Below are 16,719 nucleotides of genomic sequence, written 5' to 3'. Positions count from 1 at the left end.
GATTAGAGGTGGCTTCAGCCAGGACACGCAGGGGCGTGGTTCCCATACATGATGTTGTACCGAGTGAATTGACTGAAAGGGAACTAGATATGAGTGCAGGGAAAGGCTCAGTTTTACATAACCATTAGTTTGGGTTTTTTTGTTTTGTTTTGCAAGTTAAAAAACAATGCAATGCTGAATTAGATTCTCATTTTGTTTTCATAAATATAAAACCAGAAAAATACACTCTTAAAACTTTCACTGTTAGTTCACATTTAGTTCAGTATTAGCCTAGATGTCCGTTCAGCTGACAAATGTTCAGTGTTCCACATGAGCTGCTTGAGAGCAGCATAAAATGACGTGTGGACATCTTATGCTCATAATTAGAGTGATATCACTCCATCTTCCATCTGATTCACCACTTTGCTTTCTCCTCTCGACAGCCAAATGTTTCTGACTAGCAAGTGTGGCTGAGTGGGACTGAACCACCTCAAAGATAAGGAAGGAGGTGTATAATGTAGTGTTTTGTTTTATTGTTTTACTTTGTAACTAAGAAACTAAAATTATAATCAAATGCTACATTCTTTTGACTTAGTAATATAGTGATTTCTTTTAAAACATTAAAGTGTACCGGGTCTTTAGTCTGAAAAATGAGCATCATTTGAGTCTAGATGTTGTTATCCCTGTTCTTCAGGGCTTTAACAAGCAGAGCGTGCAACATGAACATCATTAATGCGTAATACGCAATCAACCAGTGTTTTAACAACTTTTACCTTTTCATTGGCCAGATGAAGCAGAGCCACAAAAGCCAACGGAACAGACAGGTTCTGAGCCATTGTGTTTGGCAATCTGAAGGACCACAAAGAAAAAAGAAAACAGAAACATGGAGACAATCACAATATATTTAATGTCTAAAATAACATTTCCTCAGAGTTAGTTGTTAAGTCAAGATGGAGTTAATAAGCGAACAAGATTCATCACTTTCATGCAGCCTTTATGCCTTCTGAGAGCTGCTTGTGATTATTATTCATCTTAAGTGTTGTATTACAGCAGGAGGTCAGCTGCTACCTTTGAAGCAGGGCCTTTGTGGTCTGACTGAAGGCTTTCTCTCCGCTCACTTCTGCAGCCTCTGCAGGCTGCTCCACCTGCTGGAAACATGGAGGCAGACGTGATAAAACAGACATGAACACAGAATCAAACACAGCTGAAACCGACTGACTCTGTCCACCACACAAACAGACTGAAGACAAGATTTTCAAATGTTCTCACAGCACACACCTGTTATCTTGTTAAACCAACCTCTAACTTGTAGCCTGGTTTAAACCAGACCCTGTCCTTCACTTTGTTTCGTACAAGGGTCTGGACTCGATGCATGGAGAATCGATTTCTTGCAGGAGGCGTGGCCTCTGCTGAAGTTTAAAATGATTGGATCAGTTGGCTGCGATGTAAATCGCTGACTGTGACCATAGCTGTGACGGAGGCTAAGCTAAGAAGCTAACCGGAAATCAGGTGTGCTGTAAACAACCCAACTGAGAGGAGAAAAGTACCGAGCCGAACGAGACAACTGTAAATGAGAGCTGCTGCTTTGTCAGACAAATTTAATTTAATTTGGAAGCCTTATCAACACAGACTGGCTTCATTCACTTCCTCCACTGCCGTATGGTAAAATAACTAGCAGACACTGCGCAGAAAATCGACGTTGTTCAAAACTCCTCCTTCTGTTCTCTGATTGGCCCAGGTAAAATAAACTACAAGCAGACACTGCGCAGAAAATCCACGTTCTGTTCTCTGATTGGCCCGGCTAAAAATCTGCCAGCAAAATCCATCTCAGTGGGAGAAGTCCCAGACGGAGCAGTGAAGGGAAACTAGAACTGAACGGAGCTGCGTAGGAAGGCAAGGGCCAGGCTATCTAACTTGTAAACATTCGGTGTAACCGACCTGTGCTGTTTTCTCTGGGCTTTCAGTCAGAAGAGTCCACATGTTGTTCTTAAGTCTCTTCATGTCCATTTTCTTTGCTGTCTTCGCATAGTTGATTTCAATCTTGTTTACCTTTACAAGCAAGAAGTACAGTTAGTGAATGTGAAACTGGAGGAAAAATAAACACAAAACAAACCAAAGCAAAAAAACTTTACAGTAAAATTTGTATCGCCTGTTTCTTTGTGTGTTTTTGTACATTTCTTTGTATTGGTGTATGGACATATGTTGACATTATACTATGCTTATGAGGACATTTGCCTGGTCCACACAATGGAAAAACCCCATTTGTGGGTCAGTCTTACAGTTTAGAGCTATGGTATGAATTAAGTTTAGATTAGGATCAGGTATGTACCTGTGAGGTTAAGGTAAGGAGTCAGGGTTAGGCTGTAGAAATGAATGGAAGTCAATGCAAAATCCACATGTGAGACGAGTATGTGTGTCTGTGTTTGTAATAGGTTGGACATAATCATATCGTGTGCAATTAATCGTCAGAAAAACATTAATCGATTACTTTTTGGCACTTGACGATTAATACAATTAATGCCACCAGGCAGACTGACTGGATATTTCCCCGGTCAGTCCGCTTGTTGCTCCTCTCTGCTTCAAATATGACGAACATTTAAACAAAAGTTCTGTAATTTATTTATCTATCAACACAATTTAAAATTTGAAGTATAGTCTGAAGTCTGATTTTGACTCAATTTGGAACAGATTTTTACGAAGAGCAAATCTTTCCCACTAAATTGGTCATGTGACTAGGATATAAGGGCGTCCAGGGACTCCAGATGATTAATCGTCAAATTAATTGTTGACGACTAAATACTACAATTAATCGTGATTAATTATTTTGCCAATATCGCCCAACCCTAGTTTGTAGCGTTACCAAATTATCTCATGAACCACTGGACAGATTTTAACAAAACTTTCAGAAAGTAATTATTGGACTTACAAGTGCTTTTTAAAAGTCAGGTTAACTTAATTCAAGATGGCGGCCACAGCTAATCAATTATTATTATTATTTTTTAGAAATTTAGTCATTTAATTAATAATGAACAACTCCATATAATAGAAAATAAAAATATACAAATGGCTTTAACTCAGTCAATTCTACAAGATACTAGCTAATTTAGGTGTGGTAGTAGCTGAGAGTCATCAAAAACACATTTTCTGAGGCCTAACTCATAATGTTGGTCCAAACTGTGCAGGTTTGACTAAAACGGTTAAACTCTGTTGCTTCTATGATTTTAATTTTAAAAAGTCTGGCATCAAAGATGACTGGTGATATGCTTCCCTTCAGGAATTCTGAGCCTTTATTTACGCAAAGTTACCGAAAAAAAAATTTATGGGCTGGAAAAAAAAAAAGAATCCACTCAAGGCCCTCAGCACTCCCGTCTGGCTCAAAGGGCCACCATAACGCTCATGTGGGCCTCGGTGAAAATGAGTTTGACACCCCTGCATTAAAGAATATAAAGTGGTATATTGTTTTATGTACCTTCACAATATTCATTCTGTCTAAAAAAAGGTAAAGTTTTTGAGCAGAAAAGGACTAAAGCCACGACCTTCATAAGGGACAGAAATCATGCATGACTTACCCTGTGTGGTTCCGGTACCAGATTGTCCTCCCCGTATGTGGACAGATCCTGTGAGGGTGGAGGTATACTGTCACCTGAGGGCTGTGTGTCGTCTGAGGCAGCAAACCCTTCAACATCATCATCACTGTCATTACCCTGAAAAAAACATCAAATAAGAGACAAACACACATCAGAGGGATGATCTGTGACGAGGAACAAGACTGTCTAATTCAGCGTTGATGAACAGTTTAAGTTGCAGATTCATTCAGTAAAGAGGCACAGTTCTTATAAATTCTTTCTGCTCTGCCTGCAAATCAGAAACATAAAGTAGTGTTTGCATCACCTGTGGCTGTCAGGCATGTTCCTGTGAAACTTACTGCAGAAGCAGCAGGTATCAAACAGAAGACACCAGCCTGCTGCAGTCACCTCACTCCAAACAGCTTCAGAAATTATTCGATCATTTTTAGACTCCATCATTTCTTACTACTTCAAACACTGAACAAGGTTGGTCCAAAAAGTACACAGGAAAAGTAAAAACAAAAAAGACATGCAAAGTAATTTAAAAAGGTAGGTTTCAGACCTGAAGACCTGGACAAAAGTTGACTGTATCATTGGGGTTGTTGTAGTCATAATCACCGATGCCTTCTCCAAGCTCCCCAGACAGCCTCTTCTGCACTTCTTGACTCAACTACAACATATAATATGACATTTAGATAAACATCTTTTTGTACGATACAGATAATCAGAATAGATTCTGTAGCGAGTCACCAGAACCTAATGCTAAACCTCAATCCTATAAATGACACAACAGTGTTGCTGAATACAGAATCATTTGCCATTGGCATCAGGTAATGGTTTTTTCCTTTGTCTGTCTCTTTGCAAAATATTTCAGACAGATTTGAATGAAACTATCAAAGAAATCACTGGAAGTATTTATGCAACTAAAAAACCTTCAAGATGGCTGCCAAAGTGGATTTAGCACATAACAAAAATGACAAGATTCACGACTAGCTGACTCTAACAAACACATAAATGTCTATAATTCAGACCATTCCACAGATACTGAGCTAAAAGGTTGGTGTGATCGTAGCTAACATCCCAAAACATTATTTATATTGTTTGATTGAAACAGCTACAACTTTACAATTTCTCATTATAAGATAGTTTAAAACTCTGGCAGGAAAGGTGTGTTTATCAAGGAATTCTAAGTCTTTTAATTTTTTGTTTGTGTGGGAGGTCAGCTTTGAACTGGGTCATAATTCCTTAATAAATTTTTACGAGAAGCAGAAGATGACATACTTTCAATTTGTATTAAAGAACCATAAACAGGATAAAAGGTATAAACTGATTTAGACTGAACAATTTGTGAAGAGTTTATGTCAGGTGGACAGCCAGAATTACATCAACTGGAAACAGTTCATAGAAAATCTAAAATCGCTCAATTTTTGTTCTGCGAGTTCTGTTGGTGCTCTGATTCCAGCAGCTGTAGAAGAAGACAGAACTAATCCCAGTCTCACCGAGCTGGAGGGTTTGAGGCTGAGCTGGGACAGCTTCTCAGGGGGAAACTTGAAGTCTGCAGGTAAAGTGGTTTTCTTTTTGCTTGCACAGAGCGCAGACTTGCTGTTAGTGGTGGCTGCCTGGGAAGGTAAAGCAGGAAATATGAGATTCAGGGAAAAAAAGAGTAGTCAACGTGCCTTTTTTATAACTAATATTTTCATTGATAGGGACAAGATTGTCATAAAAAGAAATAATTAATACAGATAATGACAATTAAGTGCCTTTGTATACAGTTCATGTGCCTATATTTTAACTTGAGGATGAAAATTTCTCCAACTTTTGACCCTCCCCTCCCTCTAGTATAAAACCAATACTTCAAATAACATCTCAGAATTGCAATCAGTCAGATCTTATAAGGAACGTACTGGATGGCAAACAATTTAGAACACAGAAAAAGAAGACAAAGATGATCAAATGACTGAGTGCAATTAGGATTTTCACATGTTGGGGGGTAAAAAACAAAACTCAAATAAACTGGAGCCAGATGGCTACTCGAACATAAAAATAACATTTTAGAGTGTTGGTAAGGGTTTTGTTTGAAATAAAGTACATAAAGGTTTTACCCTTGTGGTACGGAAGTAAGTGTCAAAGTTGACATCATCACTGAAGTCTATCTCAAAGATTTTTTTAGGTTTCCTTTTTCGGGTCTCCTTGTCAGGTACATGATCCACTAAAGTAGAAAAAGAACAGACAGAAATATAAAAAAAAGCACAAAGATAAAACTGTTTCATTGTTGCCCAAATCAAATTCTGGAAGTGGTCATTCAACTAGATCTGTTACAAAAGGACAACTGATATTACCAACTTTTAAAAACTGTTACGGCCAGAGGTCTTTCTTCTATGTTTATACTAAAGCATGGAATGACATTCCTCAAAACATAAAGTCCATTTCAAAACTACAGCCCTTTAAGAAGAATCTTGTCTGCCATCTGCTGGACACTTTTTGTTGCGCTCATATTTAGATGTCCTATTTTGCAAATGCTGCCTTCCTGAAATTTGGTATGCTTGTTTGTCTTTGTGTCTATGGTGTATAATGATGTGATTGTGATGCTGTATTTCTGAGTGTTTTATATGCTGCAGAACAGGAACCTGCTGTAAAACAGCCATTATGCTGAGTCAGGCTTGATTTTTAGTAAACTTTTCCTGTTGAATCAATAAATCAAATCAAACCAAAACAGGACGATGCACATGTACTGTACCCAAGGGTGTCATTATAAGACAATGCTTTTATCAAAAATTGAAAATAATTTTTCTAAGTGAAGCTGTTCAGTTCCTTCACTGAACGTGTTCGTCCCCTCAAGAAAGTTTTGTGCCGCAAACTAATTTATGTCTTTGAGGACAACAGAGCTGCTTCATGGAAGCCTTTTGCGCTAGTGCTATATTGCCTTATAAGTATTAGCTCGGCGCTAGCACGACAAACAAGCTAAACTGAGGTCCTCCATCCATATTTTCATTTACAGACTGAGTCATTTCTACCTTCTCCTCTCTGTCAACGCTCTCTGGTTTCATTTAAGAGTCTATCATCAGATATTGTCCAAGATTAACCTTCAGAGTGGATATAGCTCGCTAGCAGCCTCGCACTGATGACCTAGTTGATGTCATCAGTTACCCAGAATGCTTTGCATGTAAATAAAATGGCCCCGTCCGTGTAGTAATTTTTTAACTTTTAGTTTAAAAATGATAAAAACTGAACACCCTACAGTATTTTTACAGTCTTTATTTTATAGTTAAAGTATGTTTATCATATAAAGTCTAATGTTACAACTAATCGGGGATCCCTTTAACATTCATGAGGTACTTTGCATTGACTGGTTGAATGTAGGCGTATAGAGGGCAGAACCTGAGGTGGGACCTTGTACGCAAACTCTGAAGTGCGTCTGTGATCTATGAAGGGAAATTGCTTGAGGGTGTACTTGTGCACGGTTTTATAAATCTGATTTCTTTTTGGCCGACGTTCACTTTTACTATGATTTTCAAGCAATCCTTTATAAATGAGGCAGTTCAGCAGTGCTTCCTTTCTTTCTCAGAACTTATTCTGAGATTCTCTGAACCGTGTCATCAGGAGCATCTCAGTAAAGTATGATTTAAGTCTGTAACATTTGACTCAAAGTTCCTTCAGATGTGCAGCCCTTCTGAAAAATGTCACTGGTGCTGTGAATAAGCATATATTTCATGATGAGCTGCCTATGAGCAGACTTAGAAAGAGTTTGAAAGTTTTCTTTGGGATTAACCGACACACAGATCAGCAGAAAAGTTTAAGAAGCAACGTGTAAATGTCAGGAACCTAAAATGCACTTAGATAATCAAGTTTGTATGCAATTTGACTGAAAGTTGCCACTGTCACAAAGTCGAAAAAAAAAAAAACAAACAAAAAAACTACAGTCTGAGTCCAGGAGAAATGCTGTAGTATGAAGAGGTAGAAATATTCAGAATAATAATTCAATATCAATATTTTTTATCATAATAATTAATCAAATAAATTACAGGGTGATTTTGCTTGAAATGCTTATCTCTAAAAAGATCCATGATCATAATTAAACTAAGTTTGCAGGAAATCATTGAGATTATCTTTAATTAAACAAGTTTTAACGCTCTGACAGTTTTTCATTCTTAGCTTGGGAACATTTAGCCAACGTTGACTTTAAGAGTATGAAACTTCTCACAACAAAAACGTAAAAGGATAGCTTAAAAAACTACAGCTGACACAATGATTTAAGTTCAAAATGAAGGCAGAACAAAGGACAAATGCTGTACACTGAAGTTAGATTTTATAGTAACCATTTGATGTGTCAACATTTCTGGTGGCAAAACAATAAACGAGCGATGATAAATGGAGAAGCCTTGAACTGATGTCAAGTATTAGACTGAGGTCTTGATCACTGGTGTCAGAGTAGCTGACTGCACTCAGCTCCTGATCGCTGTCTTTGACCTGTCAGTGGTTTCACATCAGCTCAGCTGGAAAACCTTCTGATGTAACACACCAACATGTCTGTTCACGTGCTGATAACTATAAAAATAAAAGGAGTACAGAAGCTACTTGCAATATTTGAAAATAGTGGCTCAGATACAGTGGGGAGAACAAGTATTTGATACACTGTTGATTTTTCAGGTTTTCCCACTTGCAAAGCTTGTAGATGACTGTAATTTTTATCATAGGTACTCTTCAYCTGTGAGTGATGGAATCTAAAACAAAAATACAGAAAAATACAATGTATGATTTTTAAATAATTAATTTCCATTTTATTGTGTGAAATAAGTATTTGATCATCTATCAACCAGTAAGAATTTTGGCTCTTACAGACATGTTAGTTCTTCTTTAAGAAGCCCTCCTGTTCTCCACTCATTACCTGTATTAACTGCACCTGTTTGAACTCGTTACCTGTATAAAAGACACCTGTCCACACACTCAATCAATCAGACTCCAGCATCTCCACAATGCCCAAGACCAGAGAGCTGTGTAAGGACATCAGGGATAAAATTGTAGACCTGCACAAGGCTGGGATGGGCTACAGGACAATAGGCAAGCAGCTTGGTGAGAAGGCAACAACAGTTGGTGCAATTATTAGAAAATGGYAGAAATACAAAATAACGGAAAATCTCCCTCGGTCTGGGGCACCATGCAAGATCTCACCTTGTGGAGCATCATTGATCTTGAGGAAGGTGAGGAATGAGCCCAGAACTACACGGCAGGACCTGGTCAATGACCTGAATAGAGCTGGGACCACAGTCTCAAAGAAAACAATCAGTAACACTCTACGCCGTAAAGGATTAAAACCCTGCAGTGCACGCAAGGTGCCCTTCCTCAAGCCAACGCATGTCAAAGCCCGTCTGATGTTTGCAAATGACCATCTGAATGATCCAGAGGAGGAATGGGAGAAGGTCATGTGGTCTGATGAGACAAAAGTAGAACTTTTTGGTTTAAACTCCACTCGTCATGTTTGGAGGAAGAAGAATGATGAGTACAACCCCAAGAACACCATCCCAACCGTGAAGCATGGCGGTGGAAACATCATTCTTTGGGGATGCTTTCTGCAAAGGGGACAGGACGACTGCACCATATTGTGGGAAGGATGGATGGGGCCATGTATCGTGAGATTTTGGCCAACAACCTCCTTCCCTCAGTAAGAGCACTGAAGATGGGTCGTGGCTGGGTCTTCCAGCATGATAATGACCCAAAACACACAGCCAGGGCAACTAAAGAGTGGCTCCATAGGAAACATCTTAAGGTCCTGGAGTGGCCTAGCCAGTCTCCAGACCTGAATCCAATAGAAAATCTTTGGAGGGAGCTTAAAGTCCGTGTGGCCCAGCGACAGCCCCGAAACCTGAAGGCTCTGGAGGAGATCTGTATGGAGGAGTGGGCCAAAATCCCTGCTGCAGTGTGTGCAAACCTGGTCAAGAACTACAGGAAACGTCTGATCTCTGTAATTGCAAACAAAGGTTTCTGTACCAAATATTAAGTTTCATTTTTCTGGTGTATCAAATACTTATTTCACACAATAAAATGGAAATTAATTATTTAAAAATCATACATTGTATTTTTCTGGATTTTTGTTTTAGATTCCATCACTCACAGTTGAAGAGTACCTATGATAAAAATTACAGTCATCTACAAGCTTTGCAAGTGGGAAAACCTGAAAAATCAACAGTGTATCAAATACTTGTTCTCCCCACTGTATTTCTCATCAAATCCAAAGACATGATCGAGTACATCGAGTTCACCCAGCTAGCTCTCAAAGCTAACACGGCTAAGCAACACACTTTAGAAACTTTCAAAAGAAGAGACAATGAGAGAGTATAAAATCTGCACGTGCAAGTTTCAGATTAAGATTGGCAAATACTTAATCTTCAATTACTCGGATCGTACTGAGAACAAAAACTCTTCAGCAAGTTGTGTAATTTTCCTACAAACTAATATCAATAAAGATGTCCACAGCTTTCTAAAGATGAACTGGTTTCATAACCCATACCACTGCTCACTAAATAATTTAACTTATTCTGTGAACGTGTCAGGAGCCACAGTGGGACAAAAATATGTGTGTGGCTATTAGGACTGCACGATATTGGAAGTTCTTGCAATGGCGGTATTTTTAAATATTGCGATGACAGTATCAGGAGCGGTATGTGCCTATTTTTTTTCTCCTCCCTTTCTAATCTGTATTTCATACTGTATGTGACAGCAAAAGATCACACCAGACACAAATGACCTTGCCAAAAATCAATGTCATTTGTGTCTGGTGTGAGCTTTTGCTGCCAAGAAGCTGTCCTACTGTCTAAATATTGCGTTAGAATGAAAAATACAACTTTAAAACTCTTCACATACATTAGTCAACAATTACTGCACTCCCAGCAGTCCTTTGCAATATGAATATTGTGCACACTGATATTATGATGATATATTTACGATATATTGTGCAGCCCCAATGGCTCCATCTGGTACATTTAGATGATACACTGAATTACCTGTTTGCCCCTTTTTAAATAAACAAATATACAAACATACAAGTACCTATTAAAGAACTGTTTACTTACATTTGTGCTTCGGTTTGAACTGCCAGTAACCTGGGCCAGCCCATGTGGCCATGGTCCTGGGGCTGAAGTAGGAATACTCTCTGGGCTGAGAGGACAGCTGCAGACACATGGTGGCTATGTCCCCCTCACCAATGGGAATAACATCCCTGCATAAACAACACAGGGGAAAATAAATACATAAACACATCCCACAGATGTGTTATCTTCAGGTGACTCTGAATGACTTGGCAGTTTTTCTGCAGTGCTGACTCTCTTCTCGAGAGCAGCTGGATATTTTACGCTAAAGATTCCTTGTCATTAGTGAAAAGAATAAAAAGCAGAGGCAGGAAACTAGTCAGAAAGCATGTTGTGAAAATAATCGTTTTCTGCCTAAAACATTGATAATTACATTAATATCCACAAGATTGAAAGATGGCCTATCATATTATTAATATTCATGTTTGTGTGACAAGGAAAATTAGATTTGTTAAAATAAAAATTTAAAAATGTCATGCAATGAATTAAAGCCTGAGGCAATTCAGAAAGCATGTCATCATGTACATTTACAGCTTTAGCAGATATATTTTAAGTAGATTTTTTTCTAAATATACAATATTTGTCAACCCTTTATTCACTCTCAACCTCTAATCAGAGGTACTGGTGTGTAACCCACTTACCTTCCTTTGCCGGACCCAGAGCCTTCACAGCCCTCTTTGACCTCTTTAGATCTATCTTCATAGTCAGCTGATCCCTCCTCATAATCAGCATCAAAGTCAGGGCAGCAGTCTTCCTCTGGTTCTGGTTCAGGCTCAGCGTTCACGTCAAACACATGTTCACCCTGCTTCATCTTCTCCAACAGCTGATTCATGGTCTGAAAGGAGAGAACCAGAAAGAAAGGGGTGGTATTAATGGTAGTTTTTGGAGCACCACATAGTGCATGTTTAGGCTGAAATAAAACTTTGCGAGTTTGCTAAATCTCTGTCTTCAGATGCCTTTTTATTAAATGCGTAAAATGAACAGTGAAGTTTAGGAGAACTGAAACAATTACTAATATTTACTTTGAAAGAATTGCAGCAAAGTAACTTATGGTTCCCTGACCTGCTCGGGGTTCCAGCTTGTGAAGGAAAAGTCCTGCAGCGACGGGCAGATGGAGCTTTTCTCCTGGGAACGTTGCAGTCCGGCTAGTGATAGAAAGACAGGGTTTAGCTTTTTTTAGATAGAGATAAAACTTTTAAAAAGGACACAAAACAGGGAGCCACTGAAGTCAATGCAAGCCTTTGTACTTGGTAAATAGTTTTTACCCTTGAATGGTGATGCAGGGACTGTCTGTGGAGTTGGAGGAGAGTAAGAGGGTCTGGACTGCAGGAGAGTCATGTGAGAGGGAAACAGCAGCTCACAGCGACTGTTCTCACTGAAGAGGACAGACAGGAAGACGCCTGCCGTGCTGGTCTCATCAAAGGAGGAAGCCAACCGCTGAAACATGGGGTCCACCTGGGTGTTGAAGGGGAACAGTGGTCAGTTTAAAAACATTTGCATCAAGTAAAATTCAGTAATATGAACTAAATCAAGTCAAGAAGATTATCCTTATTTCATATGAATAATTACAGCATGGTAATAGAATAGTCTTTATTGTCATTGCATATGCCTGTACAACGTAACTGAACATAGGACATATAGAACAACAGCAATATATAGAGTTTACAGAGACAAAACTAAAAAAGTAGTTACTGCTCTCAGGATATTTGGCTGGTGTTCAGACGGCCCATGGGAAGAAACAGTTTTTGAGTCTGTTGGTGCGGCTCTTAAAGCTCCTGTACCTTCTGTTGGAGGCAGCAAGCTGAGCAGGTGGTGACCAGGTGGTCTTTTAAGATCCACTTTGTCCTGGAGAGACAGCGGCTGCTGGCAATATTGTCAAAGGGGGGGAGTAGACAAGCAGTTATTTTCTCAGCAGTCCTGATCATCACCTGCAGCCTCTTCAGCAGCGCAGGAGCCAGCGTACCACACAGTGATGCTGTTTTCCAGCCCCCTCTCTATGGTGGTGTGATAGAACGATACCAACAGCTTAGTCTCCAAGTTGTTCCAACTGAATACTCTCAGGTGGAGTCTCAGCTGGGCCTCTGACTGACCAGGAGAGGTTTGCTGTAGGTCGTGAAGAATTTGAAGTGGTGACCTTCTTCACGCTGTCTCCATTGATGTAAAGAGGTGCAGGAGCAGCCTTATGGTGCGTTCACACCGAACGCGATTTCAGCGTCAAAATCGCAGCCAACGCTGAAGTTTGAAGCTTGTGCACTTTGAGGTCAGACGCAGGACAGCTGCGCTGCACGGCGACAGCCGCCCCGCCCCTCCCTCCTCTGTGGGGCTGTTTAATGTCGGACGAGGAAGTGGCTTTGCTTTATTTACAGAGAGCCAGAGCATGTCACGTTCATCAGATAATTAATTCATAATTAATTCACCAGATAATTCAGAGTAGAGGCTCACAGCTCGCTTTCAGGACTATTTTTCCAGTCTGATGAGTCGCTGCCACGCATTGCTGCGGATCAGGACACGACTGCAGCACTCATTTCAGCTAAAGAGCAGGAGCTCTGTCTGTTTCAGGTTAGTGGACATCATTCAGTAAACTGTCCCGTCGGGAAATATGTCACTACGTCACACAGTGGAGTCTCTCTGATTGGTTGACGCTGCGCGTCGAGCTGCAAAAGTTCAGATTTCCTAACTTCAGCGATTTGCGCCTCAGCGTGTCGAACGCTCAGATCGTCCAAATCGTTCAAATCGCGCTGCTCTAATCGCGCTTGAGGCGCCGCAGAACTTCCCGACGTTGCTTGAAGCGCGTCCACCATAGACTTTGTATGTAAACCTGCTGCTCCTGATGCTGAAATCGCGTTCGGTGTGAACGCACCATTACTCTTCCTGTAGTTTATGACCATCTCCTTGGTTTTTAGGGTGTTGAAGGACAGGTTGTTCTGACACCACACTGCCAACCACTGCACCTCGTCCCTGTATGCTGAAGGGAGAAACCCCCTGTAGTGACGTATGCTGCAGCGGGAGGGGTTTCCCAGGAGCTCAGCTTGGTGAACAACCACCTGACTGTGCGTCTGTTTGGCTTTAGGAGTGAGTTCAGGCCTGTAGATGGATGGAATGGGGTATTGACCCTTTGCACCCACGTGACAAAGTCAAGTGATACCGGCATGTCAGACGGCAGAAGGCACGGAGTGCTGTATTGAATTGAATGGCAGTGATTGTTTTTGAAGTTGTTTTTTTGTTTTTGCCATGGTTTCTACTTGTTAAAATTTAGATAATTTTTCTGTGGAAGTCGCACACCTAGTTGGGGCTCACAGACAGCGTTATTTATTGGACATAGCTAGATAGAAATGGACCCATATCTTCTCCCTCCGGACGTGTTTGTTGATTTGATCAAAATGCAAACTTTGCCTGAATTCACGCCACATGACTTATACCACTATGTCATAAATGGTGTTTCCCCCTACACTGGAGCTGACTTAAAAGCATATAAAAGCCTGGATGCTTATCAGTTTTTTGTTGCTGGATGGGTGACCGGGACAGAGTGCTTCTCTTACATTGGAGAGACAAGATATCTCATAATGGCCAAGCTAAGACTTGCTTGTTAATGCTAATGTATTTTTATTTGCTGATTCCATACGTTATTCTAGATGTTTTTCAGGTTACTGAGCACCTCGAAGCGGAGAGCCGACAACGCAGCTAGCAGGCTAGCAAGTTAACAAGCTAGTAGCTTCTCTACATGTTAAACAGCTCCGGGTTACCGCAGCGCTCTGAGCTGCGCTTCTTTCTGTTCGATATTTAGCTGAAATGATCCATTCCCCGTTAAATTAAAAAGATGAACAGCTTTGATGATCAGCTGGTCTGATTTTATGACCTGAATGCACAACTGGTGTTTACTCCATCAACATGGAAGAAAAAAAATAAAAGCTTCTCCTCCTACCGACCTTTCACTCAACAACACTGATTCAACATTGAGTAAAAACAACTAGTATATTTCCAGCTATCACTGTTGTTTATGTCTTCACTATGACACGGAGTGCTGCAGGTGGGCAGACGGAGAGATTATAATATTTTAGAACCAGCAGCGCAGCGGTCTGAAACCGGAGACACTCCGGTCCGGTTAACCAGAGAGTCTCCAGATCCGACCGACTGCGCAGCAGCTTAAGACTACGATAAAAGGACAAGTTTGGTTTGTTTCCTTGTCTGTTTCTGCAGCCGACTGCGCAGCAGCTGAACACCATTTTTACAGCTAAATCAACAGGGGGAAAGAACGATATTAGGCTACCAAATGCCTGATTCTCCTCTAGCTCAATAGTAGCTTTTGGACACATGTCTGTTTCTGCCATCCAACAAAGAAAAAAGGGGCGGTCTTCTGAGGCGCGTGACGTCACGTGCAAAGGGTCAATCAAACCTGCAACTGACTGACTGAAGACAACTCCCCTAACTACTCTGCCACAGCCACCAAACAAATCAGATTTATTTTGAATGTTAACACATTCGATTGAAGAAGAATGAAAGACAATAAAATAAAATAAAAATCTTGTTTCTGGGCTGCTCAAAAGCAATGCCACAGACGACAGCACACAACAGGGAGGAGTAAATAACACTTTACAAGGTTTTCCAACCATACCTCACATTTCCTCTCTGATTCTGCACTGTTGATGTTGCTCAGATTCTGCTCTACTGTTCTTTTAGGAGGCCTCTTTTTCTTCGGCTGCTTGACATTTTCATCCCCGGCAGTACCATCTCCTTCCTGGTCTGGACCACAGTCTGCATATTCACAAAGAAAGAAAAGTACAAAACAAAAAAATATATTTATCCCGCAGAGCAAAAATGGTTAGGCCAAGAACATTTATGGACCAGCACCAGACTGAGAACAATCAGTGAAAAACTGGAAGAACTAATCTTTACTTTCTGAACGTTGCTGCACAGATAACTCTCATACATTGTGACAAACTGATAAAATGAGAAATGAGCCACGAAGTTATTTCTGCTTATTTTGAAGACGTAGATAACTGCCCGTCTCTAGATGTGTTTGTTTACATGTCAGCATGATATCTCAGCTGGTAGATGAATTTTAAAGAAACTTTCAGAAAGTAATTAGATGGACGTACATCTACATTTAACATTTGGAGTCAATATGATGGCAGCAACAGCTGATCAGCCTCAGCAAACAAAACTGTAAAAACCTTGTTAATGTTTAGATATTAAATCTTGTCCTAAAGTAAATAAGTTATTGTAAATGTTGGCATGCAAAGTGGCAAGCCATATCCATTCCCTTTAGTTTATAGCTGTGACAGTGTGGGGCTCAAATGTTATAAGCCTTCATGTCAAACCAGGAGATACGATACAGCTGAAATACAGTCAGCTTTTCTGGAAATAAATAAATAAATAAATAAATAAATAAATAAATAAACCTTTATTGTGCGTTTTGACAGGTTTATGTCCTGCCTTGTCCCTAGCAGCTGTAAATATTGAAATTAATTTTTTTTATTTTAGTTAACAAGTTTAATTTGGTCTTTTGTTGGATTCATACAGTTTCTGAAACTGATTGTGACTTCTCATCTGCTGCTAACCCCACCTGTTTATATGAACCAACATGTTCAGAATCAAACAAGCCAACTTGTAAACAATCAAGTTAAATGTCCACTGATCAGGTTAGTTGAATCAGAGAGACAAAAGAGACGTGCTGGATATGTAGAATCTGTTCAATAGTATATTAAGCCACAAAATAAACAAATAAAAATCCAGCTGCACATGATGCAGGGGTCTCACCTTCTCCAGGTTTCGTCTCAGCCCCAAGACCACCCAGCACCCTGTAGGCATCAGCATGAACAGCGTCCACCCTCACAGCGTAGATCTTTGTGCTGGCATCCAGAGTGCCAGCTGCCACCTTACAAACACACACACAACAAAAACAACAGAGCATACTTAAAATTGTAATGTTTTTGATACAACAGGGTTCATACAGTTTAAGGTAAGTTAATTTTACCTTTTAGGACGTTTTTAATGCCAAGTGAAATTAAATTTAAGACCAATTTCATAATAAACACAAATGACAAAAAATAAAAACAAACTGGCAGAAACTCATGAATCAAAGTATTTTTGGT

General features: G+C 40.0%; 1 protein-coding gene across 4 annotated transcripts in view; it reads right to left on the bottom strand.

Moving 5' to 3' along the window:
• Positions 1-16,719, bottom strand: part of ncaph (non-SMC condensin I complex, subunit H) — a 27,102-nt gene that overhangs the window by 2,034 nt on the left and 8,349 nt on the right. For 3 of the 4 annotated variants that reach the window (XM_014028317.1, XM_014028316.1, XM_014028314.1), the window contains exons 5-17: positions 16,385-16,502; positions 15,240-15,379; positions 11,893-12,082; positions 11,690-11,772; positions 11,269-11,462; positions 10,613-10,758; positions 5,648-5,754; positions 5,045-5,164; positions 4,108-4,215; positions 3,549-3,683; positions 1,918-2,028; positions 1,048-1,127; positions 753-828 (exon numbers count right to left, since the gene is read on the bottom strand). In XM_014028317.1, coding sequence (XP_013883771.1) covers positions 753-828; positions 1,048-1,127; positions 1,918-2,028; positions 3,549-3,683; positions 4,108-4,215; positions 5,045-5,164; positions 5,648-5,754; positions 10,613-10,758; positions 11,269-11,462; positions 11,690-11,772; positions 11,893-12,082; positions 15,240-15,379; positions 16,385-16,502 — 1,608 coding nt within the window. The remainder of the gene's footprint in view (positions 1-752; positions 829-1,047; positions 1,128-1,917; positions 2,029-3,548; positions 3,684-4,107; positions 4,216-5,044; positions 5,165-5,647; positions 5,755-10,612; positions 10,759-11,268; positions 11,463-11,689; positions 11,773-11,892; positions 12,083-15,239; positions 15,380-16,384; positions 16,503-16,719) is intronic. The other variant, XM_014028315.1, reaches the window with a different exon arrangement.

Source organism: Austrofundulus limnaeus, unplaced genomic scaffold (genome assembly GCF_001266775.1).
Source record: "Austrofundulus limnaeus strain Quisiro unplaced genomic scaffold, Austrofundulus_limnaeus-1.0 Scaffold744, whole genome shotgun sequence".
Classification (NCBI taxonomy): domain Eukaryota; kingdom Metazoa; phylum Chordata; class Actinopteri; order Cyprinodontiformes; family Rivulidae; genus Austrofundulus; species Austrofundulus limnaeus.
The sequence above is the reverse complement of the archived record's forward strand: the minus strand, read 5'-3'. Positions and strand labels throughout refer to the sequence as shown.